Here is a 12,452-nt window from a genome sequence, read left to right as displayed (position 1 = left end):
TTGTGCGAAGATACAACAAATATCTAAAGAAAAATGGAGCAAAACATTCCGACAAAGGCTTGATCAACTATAGAAAGCAATCAAACATGTTCAAACAAGATGACGACAACAAAGGAAAGATCAAAGGTCTTTGCTTCAATTGTGGGAAAGCCGGTCACTATAAACCGGATTGTCCATACCTTAAGAAAGAAAAGGAGAAGAACCAAAGCAAAGGTCATAACAAATCTAAAAGAGCTTACATAGCATGGGAAAGTGATTCATCTAGTGAAAGCTCATCAAGCGATGAAGAAGAATCAGCAAACCTATGTTTCATGGCTCATCAAAACAAGAAAAAGAAAGCTGTAAGTCATCTTAAACCTATGTTTCTCAACTAAAACTTGCTTTTGAAGAATTACATAGAGATGCAATTAAAGCTTTCAAACTTTTGGCCTCAAATAAGAAAATATTTTCATATCTTGAATCAAAAGTTGAGAAAACCGAAAAGGATATGGAAGCTTTAAAACAATCTATGCTAGACATTCAAAAGGACAAAGTTGAAATAGATCCTACATCATGGTTTGGTTGTGAGACATGTCACATTTGGCAAAAAGAAGTAAGAGATCTAAAAGCCAAGTTAGACAAGGCTCTACAACCAAAAGTGACTTTTGCGGTTGATCCAAACAAGTTCAAAAGATCGTATACTCCTTTATATAGCAAATACACTTTTGTACCAACAGTATCAACTAGCAAAACTCCATATTCTCATCATATTACCTGTCATTATTGTTGCAAAAAGGGACATACCATTGAAAAATGCAAATTTAGGAGAATTTTAGTTCCTAAAGGAGTATTTCAATGGTTGCCTAAGTGCAACAATTTGTGCACTCACTGTCCAGGACCCAATGAAGATTGGGGACCTTCCACTCTAATTTAATTTTGCAGGAAAAGTGTTTTGACATCGCCGAAAGGTGGTGGTTCCTTGACAGCTGGTGCTCAAGACACATAAAGAAAGACATACCTCTCTTGTTATGTCATCTATAAAGACAGATTGAAGAACCATACTTGGCAGAGGAATGTAGGTGACCTGGCCATCACAAATGTATGAGATACATCACAAATACAGTCATCCCGAAAAACACATAGGACGCATTACTTGATGTGAAAATTGGCAAGTTGCATTGCAGAGAGAATTTAAACCTATTCTTAGCAGAATATTGTTTGGGACTATGTCCCGCATCCGGGAGAACATCAAGGGTATGGCACACTAACAAGAAGACTCCACACAATGATGACAAAACACCTACATATTGAGAAAGCGGTAACATGCACATTGTTCACTTCCAAAAATTTCATTGATTCTATAATATGCTATCAATTAACATGCTTATAGTGACTTCATGTATGTTTATTCATATATCTCGATTTAATATATGTATTCATCATTCTCATTCATAACATATCATAATTTGGGCATACAAGCAAAGAACAAAGCAAAAATACATCATATAGAAACATTTCTAAGGCATTTTTCATCATCTAAGGGAACTTAGGTCGACCTACTCTGTTCTTGAGTCGACCTACAAAAGAATCTTCTTTTCAGAAACTGAAAAGGCCCAGTTGCGTCGACCTACTCATAATTTAGGTCGACCTAAATTGGTCGGTTTTCATGTTACTTCTGTTAGGTCGACCCAGCCACACTTTAGGTCGACCTACTGCGTTAAGTTTTCCAAATTTGGGTCTGTTAGGTCGACCCGACCCACTCCCATTCATTCAAAACATTCCATCTTTTCATCCCCTCTCATTCTCATCACATTTGGTACGGCTAACCCTAACTCCTCAAACTCAAAACTGTTCAAAATCATCCTTCTCACACAAAATCATCAACAACTATGCCTCCAAAATCAAGAAAGGGAAAGGAAGTTGCATCTGGATCATCCTCACAACCGGTAAGTGCTGTAGCCCTTGTTCACCCTGATTGTAGAGATAATTTTGAAAAATGGCAAATGAAAAGGAAGGTAGTGAAGCAGTATATTTTCAATCAACATGTTGCTAAAAATATGCATATTCCTGAAGTTGTGAGTCTTATTGAGCATCAAAATGTTCATCCCCTTTTGGAATGTGCCACACCATACTGTGAAAACACTGTTAGAGCATTCTATGCAGGGTTCACAAGAGAGGCAGGCTGTAATTTTAGGTTTAAGATGGGGTCAAGATCTCATATCGTTGACAAACGTGCTTGGATTAGTATCTTTGGTCTCAACATTGTAGGCGATGAATTACGTATAGAAGACGGGGATGTACCGGGAATCTATGATCATGTGGCCTACATGAAGTCTATCCTCAAAGATCCTTCCGTCTTTGACAAACCAAATGAAACAATAACAGCCGGTCACCTGAAGAGAGATCCTAGGCTTCTAAATTGGGTCATCTCAAGAGTCATTCGACCACGAGCAGGCGGATTTTCCAGAATTGAAAGGAATGAGATTGTGTTGATGTACTTGATCCAAAATAGAACACGTGTGCACTGGCCACACTTTCTAACTGCCAAGTTTGAGGAAGTAAAGCAGAAGACTACTGCTCTTTGCTATGGCTCGATCATACAAACTATTGTGAACCATTTCGGCATGAAGCTCGATGGATTATCATACATCACAATGAAACAGAACCAGGACTTTTCCCAAACAACCTTAACCCTCATGGGATATCATTGGGATCCAAATAGGAGAACTTATTATCTCATTCAAAAGGGGACCGGAAAAATCATCTACAAATATGATGATCCTACAGAATTTGGTCACACTGCAGAAAATGAAGAAGAAGGAAATGATCAAGAAATAGCAAATGATGAGGATCATACCATGGAAGATGCAACTCATGACACGGATGCAAATTGGAGATATGTTCCGCCACAACAAGAGGATATCCCTTGGGGATACACAGCTCCACCTCCTCCTGATCAATCCAACATAATATCTATGCTTGAGGCTATGCAACTTCAACAACAGCAGAACTTCGAAACTCAACAGCTTCAATTTCAAACAATGCAACAGCTCCAACAAGATCGCTATGACGAACAACAACAACAATATCAATCGTTGTACAACTTAGTTCAAGATCACAAAAGCGATTTTGAGACGTTTGCCTCCAACTCCACTCTAAGACAAAATCAGTTTGAGGAAACGGCATTGCATCGCCATGCTAATATAAGCCAAAGCTTCAACACTCTCAACATGTCTGTGCTGGATCTGTTGGAACAGGTTGAAGAAGATCGACCTCATACATTTCAAAGAGGAAGAGGAAGAAGGGGCAGGCGTTAGGACGCATTGTTTATCATATCATCATTTCATTGCATTTCATATCATTAAGCCTTTTGTTAAAAACGTTATATGATGTAGTACTCTTTGTTTTCTTTTATTAATCTCTTGGACTACTATGTATGTTGTTGGTTTTCTTTAAAACATGTTTAGTTCTTATAATTTCACCATTTACATGTTATCCATCTCTATGACTACCGGTATTCTTTATTTCTCTTGTTACTCTCCTACTCTGTTTCCTTGTTTCTCTTTTTGATGTTGTCAAAGGGGGAGATAGATGCAATAGATGCTGAGTGTACGGGGGAGCTTTGTAAAGAGATTGCTTGGCTGAGAGATTGCTTGGTTGAGAGATAGATGCTACATGTACGGGGGAGCCTTGTTTGAGTCTTCATCACTTACTACCAAAGCTTTTGACTATTGGTTTGCCATCATCAAAAAGGGGGAGTATGTGAATACAAGATTACACTCAAAGATGTTTTTGATTTATGGCAAACTCAAATGAGCATCCAAACAAAGCACAGGATGATCTACTATGCATATAGGTCGACTCAACACAAGCTGAACAAGAAAAATGCAGAAAATCAGCAGTTAGGTCGACCTACTGTCAACCTAGGTCGACCTAAAATGAAGAAAAATACATATACTGCTGCTAGGTCGACCTACATAACAACTAGGTCGACCTAATCTAAGAAAATGTTCCCAGAACGCATCAGAAGAGGATTCTGGTCGACCTACTCCTTCAACAGGTCGACCTAACTGGGAGCAAACTTCAGCAAGCACTGCTAGGTCGACCTAACCTCTACAAGAGGTCGACCTAACTGATCAAGAAAGTCCAAAATTCAGTTATTCTTGGTTCCAACTGTTAAGCTATCATATATATTGTCCAAGGGTAATTATTCAAGCAACACCAACGACTGAAAGATACACAAACGCTTCTCATCTTCGTTCTTCATCATCTCCAACACAATTACACATAATCATTCTTGCGTTGCGGGTTAGTGATGAGTTTGATAACGTCCATGGAACGGAATTGAAGATTCCTAGTGGGTGAAGGTTTGTGGGGTTTGTTGGTGAATAAAATCTGCGGGTTTTGTCCTCCACGACGGGTGGTTCTTGGGGGTTTTTATCAAGAGGCGTTCATTGAGGATTCGACTGAGTGTAACGATTGAGGAACGGGGAGTTCAAGGAATCAAGACACTGCAGAAGGGAATCAAAGTGAAGCTCTTGGATAACCTTGATCTTGCTCAAGATTAAGGGGGAAGAAGATTCAAAGGATCGACATAATTGGTTTATCGTTTATCGCTTTGTTATCTTCTTTGTATATACTACTTTCAACATTAATGAAAGATTACCCAATTTCAGTTTGGAATTGGGGGCAGACGTAGTCGTAGCGAGGACGATCGACGAACTGCCTAAACAAATATCGTGTTCTTGTCGCTTTTACTTTTTCATTTACATTCTGTTCATATTTGGTTATAATAGCAAATTGATCAACGATTCGAGTGTTAAGATTGTGAACTAAGAACGTACATAAACATCAAAATCCATCACACATTGAATTACCTTCAATTTGATCATTATCACCAAGTGTTTGTATAATTGTTTCTATCACTCTTACTGCATTGCAAACATTGTCCATCATACAAAAAGTTAATCTGATTTTCAATAAGAGAAACGCCTTGATTCTGCAACATATACTCTTATCATTTACCTCAAGTCTTTGACTGGTTTTTAAACACATATATAATCGTTTCGATAGTGGTTCGGAATAGACGCGAGTCGATTCAGAATCACTTCCGCTGAAAAGTCGTTTAAATCCGTAAAACTGTGTACGATCTATTCACCCCCCCTCTAGATCCTAAGGCCAGCGTCTAACAATTGGTTCACCTGAGTTTTAAGTGTTATGTATCTGTTTTACATGCGGTTAAATGTCGATGTTTTAAGTAGTACATGTGGCATTCTGTTTACATGTTGGAATTTTGTAACTTTGATTTTAAATATATTCGTCGGGTAAAATGTGGTGTTACAAAACTAACCAACATAATGAATAAATAACAACATAAAATAGTCCACCATAACATTTGTTCTAAGTTTGATGTAATATTTTGATGTAATATTGATACTATATTTTAATGTAATTTTATACAACACTATGAAGCTAATTATATATAATTTTTTGTTGTAATAGTTGAGTAACCATGCCTTTATATTTTGATGTCATTTTGTACAATATTATATAGAATGGTTTTATAACACAATTTTGGTAATAACACAATGAAAAATATGTGCAAATTGATTTTGTCAATATAACGCATATAGAACCATATTTTCCCTTTTTTGAAGAGGACAACATCTCTATCAAGGATATGGTAAAATAAAAAATACATGTAAAAATACTAGGAGTTGTTAAGCTCCCCTTCACAGAAAACGAGTATCATGTGTTGCCGTAGGGATAAAATGTTGAACGGTGTTTTTATCTCAAAACTCAATCGATATGTGACATGTTTTAGATGATATTATGGTTCGTGACAAAACCCAATCCATTTCAATTCAACGGAGTCCCGCTTAATAAACAATATTTGTAGATTGTTGGATATAACTTATATGTATGAGGTGACCCTCCTAATAATATACACCTCTAAGTAATTCAATACATTTGAAGAGGGTAAAATTTGGAATTAAATGCAGTCAATGTCATACGGATGAATACAACATGAAAACATGCAAACTTTCACACTACTTACAAAAAATGCATCTCAAACTAACCAACATAATGAATAAATAACAACATAAACTAGTCCACCACAACATTTGTTATAAGTTTGATGTAATATTTTAAAGTAATATTGATACTATATTTTAATGTCATTTTATACAACACTATGAAGCCAATTATATAGAATTTGTTGTTGTAATAGTTGAAGTAATCATGCCTTTATATTTTGATGTCATTTTGTACAATATTGTATAGAATGATTTTATAACACTATTTTTGTAATAATATACAATGAAAAACACATGCAGATTGATTTTGTCAATATAACGCATATATAATCATATTTTCCTTTTTTTTTGAAGAGGACAGCATCTCTATCAAGGAGATGGTAAAATAAAAAATACTAGGAGTTGTTAAGCTCCCTTTCACATATAACGAGAGTATACCCTACTCCTCTTAGGAGTATATTTCTTTCTTTTTATCATTATAAAAAAACCGTGAAAGAAAGATGATGATGAAGAAGAAGAAGAAGAAACAAGTAAACAACACATAGAACACAAAAGTAGCTCATGCAAAAGGAATGAATTACCTGATAAAAAGTGAAAAAATAAGCACAACGAAATGCACACTTAAACAATACATAATATCGTATTTCTTTCCTGATTGTGAGTATCCAACTTTAAAATCAATTTATTAAGCAAAAATATTTGTTGACTTTCTTCATCTTTGTTAATGTCAAACTTTAGATTTCTTTTTTCATTTCATGTTCCTTAAATTGATCTGTTTAAGGATGTCTTTCTCTTTTGAATTTTTTTTCATCTTTATCTACTAAGAGGTTTTCTCATAGAATATTTACACACAACGAAGAGCTATGAATTATAAAAATAGTTTCTATACGATTTGATACGTTTGGAGCAAATGAACACATTACATTCACCACTATTTGAGCAAATATGTCACTTGAACAAATATGTCACTTGAACAAATATGTCAACTGAGATTTCAAGTTTTCAACTAAGCATAACATAACATTTTCTTGAGATAATTAATAGAAATGACCGCATTGACTTTTGAGAGACTTAAAAATATTATTTATTAATTAGGATAGCAACGTAAAATCATAAATTAAACTAATAGACTAGTCTAATTAATCCAACATTAATCATTTTTCTATTCTAAAAATAATTGTGGTCATACCAATTAAGAAAATATAATAAATGAAATAAAGAATACTAATTTTTATCAAACTATCATTCTTTATTATTGATGTATTCGAATAATCATAAATTCTGAATGAGAGAATAATAAATTGAGAGTATTAATTAGATGACATAATTTGAAAGATAAAAATTAAATTTGCATTAGAAACTAAAAGAAACACTTATTTTGAGACAAATATTTTTACAAAATTTTATTTTAAAATGGAGGAAATACTAAATAATACAGTTTTTTTTATAAAGTTAAATATACAATTTTAGTAACATTATTTTGTATTTAATTTCTTAACAACTAACCTAAGGCCCGGTTAACATGAGACTATCTACTTAATATAAATTCAAGGTTGTCACAACCTTGATCACAACCCTAACCCTAAATCCAATGTGGCAGCATATTAGAATTCTAATGCTTATGTGGCATCATATTAGAATTTAGAATTTTTATCACTCTTTTTTTAACTCTTCACACAAACTCTAATTAAATACTATAATTAATAATGATCTTAAAATAAATAATAATAATAATATTATTAAACCACCACCACCACTAATAATAATAATATTAATAATAATAATATAAAATTGAAAGAAAAAAAAACTCTTTAAAATTTCATTTTAATTTTGAAAATCATTTTTTCTTTAATTTAATTTAATTTAATTATTGATTTGAAAATAATTAATTTATTGACATAATTATATAAAAATTTTCTATTCATTACTGAAAAACATTAACCCATAATAAATAATAGTTTTCTACGATAAATAATAGTTTTTTATATCTCATAAAATAAACAATTTATTAATCATGTCACAACATATCTCTTCCACTATAATAAACAAACAAAAAAATCATGAACATATAAATGGAGTTACTTGATTAACATAGGAACATTAAAGAAAAAATCAATATGGTATGATATATTATGATTTTTTTTTTTAAATCTAGAGAATATATGATTTAAAAAATAAATAAATCTAACATTAAATAAAAAAATTCTTAGGTTTTGTAAATTATAGATTAAACACTAAATGAATAATTGAAATTTAAGTTGATATACTCTTATATGTATTATAAATTTAATGATTAACTACAAATAATATATACACATAATTTAATGTAACACTTTTTTAAAATATTGCATTATTCACGTAAATATGATTTATCTTTCAAATTTAAAAAACATAATTAAATTTTATTTTATATATAAATTATTAAGTATTTTCATATTGTTAAAATTTTATTTATATTTAATACAATAATTAATTAAATATATTTTTTCATTTCAAAAGGTATTAAGGTAAAAATTTTAATCAAACCCGTCCAATGCATTGCACGAGCCATATATCTAGTAAAATAATAATATATAGTTTCAATAGGTTTAGAAGGGTAGAAGCAAAATTTAAATGTTATTATCACAAAATAAAATGAGTTTAAATGTAATAGATTAAATAAATAAGCACAACACAAGACAACTCTCCTATGTTTGTGTAACTCATGTGGTGGTGCTTTTCTGATCTTATTCTTATATAGATTTGTTGGTTAATTTTCATATAATGCAATCAAACAAACTATTCTTAGTAAACATGAAACAATCAGCGAAACAAACTCTTGAAAGATTCTAACCGACAACAACACTCAACTCAGCAGGTACTGTTTGTCTGTTCTTTATCATTCAACAAGAGATATCAATCAATCAATGAATGTGTTGTTGTTATTGAAGAAAGAACTTTGAAGGATAAGAATGAAATCTTGTATTTCTATATATGTTATTGTAATAATCTTCATTCAATTATATTTACTTGTTAGTACTTCACAAGGGTTTGATCCGGTTATCAGACTTCCACGTTCCGGGTCAACCCGAACCAGATCCAATTCCAGAAGGGTTCTTTCTGTCACTGATTTTGGTGCTAAAGGTGATGGCTTTCATAATGACACACAGGTTCTTCCCCTTTCATCATGATGTTGCTTCAATTTTTTGAATGATTTACAGAATGTTACTGTTGTATACTGACAAATGCACCATAGTGTTTCTTTTATAGTATTATTGAGTTGAGATTCATAGCATAGAAAATATTTAGGGCATTTGATAATTTTTTTACCCTTAGAGATAGAGATAGCCACTGAATGTTTGATAATTTGTCTCAAAGGAAATTTTTGAATCTTCATTTGTAACTGCAAACAAACACAATACTTAATTGGTGATGATGGATCTCAAATCCCTCTTGGGATGGAACCTTGGTTGAGAGTGAGTGACTTGATGCTGGAAGGTGAGTGAAATTGGTTCCTTGTGACAAGTGTGATTTGGGGGCCGAGTCAAAGCGGCGAATCATATGGCAGATGCTGCTCAATGTAAGAGGGAGGAACCTGGTTATTAATTTGGAAGCTGCATGTTCTTTAAAAGTCAAACACTTCATATGGCGAGCTTGCAAAAATGTTTTGCCCACTGGAGACAGATTAAGAACCAAAGGTGTTATATGTCCATTCACTTGTGCTCATTGTGGAACAAATATAGAAAATCCTTGGCTTTTTTTCCTGACATGTAGCGGTAACATTATGGAGAAACATATCATGTATCATGGAAGTTTAAAAGTTTTTTCTTTGGCTTGGGGGTAGAGCTGAATTCTCATTAAATTACTAATGTGTCAATGGTTATGTATAGCGTTTGGTGTGGTAGAAGCAAACTAGTATGGGAAGCTTTTGTAGAGGATGTATGAAACAAACAAGGTGTGGTCACCATGATGGCGTTATGGCATGGATGTAACCCCCTTCAGGAATGATATAAATGAACGTTGATGCTGGTTTCAACTTGAACCAGGAAATGTTGGTATAGGCATAGTAGCGCAATATGATGATGGTGCTTTCATTTTGGTTAAAACGGATTGGTTATCTCCAGACTTGCAAGTACTTAAAGAGGAGACTTATGGTCTATTGTGGGGATTTCAAGGGCTCTTGAGCTACATTGGGATAGTATTGTCTTTGAGTTGGATTAGAAAATGGTAGCGGTCCATTTTTATTCTTCACAAGTTGATGAATCTGAAGCAGGGGCTATTTTTTCTCATTCTAGACACTACCTTACCTATCATTTTCAGAATTTTAGTGTTTGTTTTGTAAAGAGACAACCAAACATTGTGGCTCATACTCTTGTTAGGGTGGCTACTAATTAAGCTTGTGCCCAGTTTTTCCCATTCCATGCCTGATTGTATAGTTCATTCGATTGGAACTGAAATGCAATAGTCCTTTTACAGTAAAGAAACATTTTTTCCATCTTTTCAGGCCTTCTTGGAGGTTTGGAAAATCGCATGTTCTCTCCCTGGAGTTATAACTGTTGTTTTTCCACATGGGAGAGCTTTTCTTGTGCATCCAATTGACTTTAGTGGACCGTGTCGATCTAAGATCACTTTGAGGGTAAGCACCAAAATTCTATCGTATGCATCTTTTATCCGCAAATGAAATGTGTCTTATGGAAAAGCTTATTTATTTTGGACTATTACTAATTTATAATTATAGATCTCAGGAACAATAGTTGCACCGCGAGATCCAGAGGCATGGCATGGCTTAAATAAGCGCAAGTGGATTTACTTCCACGGGGTGAATCACCTTTCTGTAAATGGTGGAGGGAGTTTAGATGGAATGGGACAGGGATGGTGGTCCATATCTTGCAAGATTAACAAAACAAATGTATTGCTATCTCACAAGCTTAATATCATGTATAGTTGAAGTTTATTCATCAGTTTAACTAAGTAACAGTGATTTCAAAATCTTCTTTTGCAGCCATGTCTTCCTGCTCCAACGGTTAGTGGCGCTTCAAAACACGGAGCAAAACAGTTCATTTCCCTGATTTGTTGATGCATTATTTATGCCTCTATTTGCTGAAATATGAAACTACATTTACGCTGCAGGCTCTGACTTTTCATAGATGCAAGAGCCTGAAAGTCAGACACCTTGTGCTGCTAAATAGCCAAAAAATGCACTTGGCTTTCACTAGCTGTATGCGCGTTGTTGCATCTCATCTCAAAGTATTAGCACCTGTTTCCAGCCCTAATACAGATGGAATCCATATTAGTGCAACAAAGGGTGTCGAGATTAAGGAAAGTGTGATTAGAACAGGTGTGTTAACCTCAATCTAATGCAATATTAGCTTTACTCATCTCGAAAGATATACTCATCTCAGTGAAAGTTTAACATATTATGTTCCATTTCAGGTGATGACTGCATCTCCATAGTCAGAAATTCTTCACGGGTCCGAATAAAAAATATTTCCTGTGGTCCAGGCCATGGCATAAGGTGAAAGCAAAATTCACTTTTAGTTCATTAGGACACTTAAGGAGTGTAGTTCTTAACCGATACTGCAACCTTTTTTCAGCATTGGTAGCTTGGGAAAATCAAAGGTTTGGGAGAAGATTCACGATGTCAAAGTTGATGGAGTTTTTCTTTACAACACGGATAATGGTGTGAGAATCAAAACATGGCAGGTAAGTTTCCCAATAACTGTATCATTTTCATTCTCATTATACGTGATACAGTGATGTGCAAATCGGTTGAGTCGAGTCAATTTTCTCTAGGGTGGGAGTGGTTTTGCCTCCAAGATCACATTCCAGAATATCTTGATGGAAAATGTGTCCAATCCAATAATAATAAATCAATACTACTGTGATTCGAGACATCCATGCAAGAATCAGGTATTGAATTTTAAGAATTTCTTTTGTAGGGTCGCTCTCTAAATCTGCATGTAAATGAGTAAATCTACTAATGTTCCGCATTGTGATGCAGACAACTGCTGTACAAGTGGGGAACATATCCTTTATTAATATTCGAGGAACTTCAGCGACCGAAGAAGCTATTAAATTTGCTTGCAGCGATGACTCTCCGTGTGAAGATTTATACTTGGAGAACATTTTTCTTCCATCATACTATGGAGAAAATACAACATCTTACTGCTGGCAAGCTCATGGTTCTGCTCAAGGCTATGTGTCTCCTCCTGCCTGTTTTCCAACGAGTAGCGATTTTATTAGAAAGAATATTTTGTTAGAATCAAATCCTGCTATCAATTCTGTCTGAACAGAAGGTATTTTGTACATAATAAAATGAGTAGATGAACTCTTGATATTAGTTTTGTAGGGTAGTCAAGGGGAGGGTAGATATGATGATTGGTGAATGTATCCATAAATCATAATCCATGTGAATGCATACACTTGCATTGTTGAATTTGAGTTGTTTTGGTGTTA

At 33.9% G+C, this 12,452-nt stretch overlaps 1 protein-coding gene across 1 annotated transcript; it reads left to right on the top strand.

Moving 5' to 3' along the window:
* Positions 1–8,706: 8,706 nt before the first annotated feature.
* LOC131654092 (probable polygalacturonase At1g80170) lies at positions 8,707–12,452 on the top strand. Its single transcript, XM_058924510.1, has 9 exons — positions 8,707–9,166; positions 10,501–10,632; positions 10,735–10,905; positions 10,999–11,019; positions 11,127–11,334; positions 11,430–11,511; positions 11,591–11,699; positions 11,790–11,906; positions 11,998–12,452. Exons 1-9 carry the CDS (start codon positions 8,969–8,971, stop codon positions 12,283–12,285), a joined length of 1,326 nt encoding a protein of 441 aa, XP_058780493.1. The 5' UTR covers positions 8,707–8,968; the 3' UTR covers positions 12,286–12,452.

This window comes from Vicia villosa, linkage group LG2 (genome assembly GCF_029867415.1).
Source record: "Vicia villosa cultivar HV-30 ecotype Madison, WI linkage group LG2, Vvil1.0, whole genome shotgun sequence".
NCBI classification, from domain to species: Eukaryota; Viridiplantae; Streptophyta; class Magnoliopsida; order Fabales; family Fabaceae; genus Vicia; species Vicia villosa.
This window is presented reverse-complemented; position numbering and strand designations above follow the sequence as displayed.

Excerpts from the sequence above, each read along its gene's own strand:
- LOC131654092 (XM_058924510.1), top strand. The coding sequence starts at position 8,969 with ATGAAATCTTGTATTTCTATATATGTTATTGTAATAATCTTCATTCAA. Across the intron at positions 10,633-10,734 it reads GATCTAAGATCACTTTGAGG|ATCTCAGGAACAATAGTTGC; the intron begins GTAAGCACCAAA and ends TTATAATTATAG. Across the intron at positions 11,907-11,997 it reads GACATCCATGCAAGAATCAG|ACAACTGCTGTACAAGTGGG; the intron begins GTATTGAATTTT and ends ATTGTGATGCAG.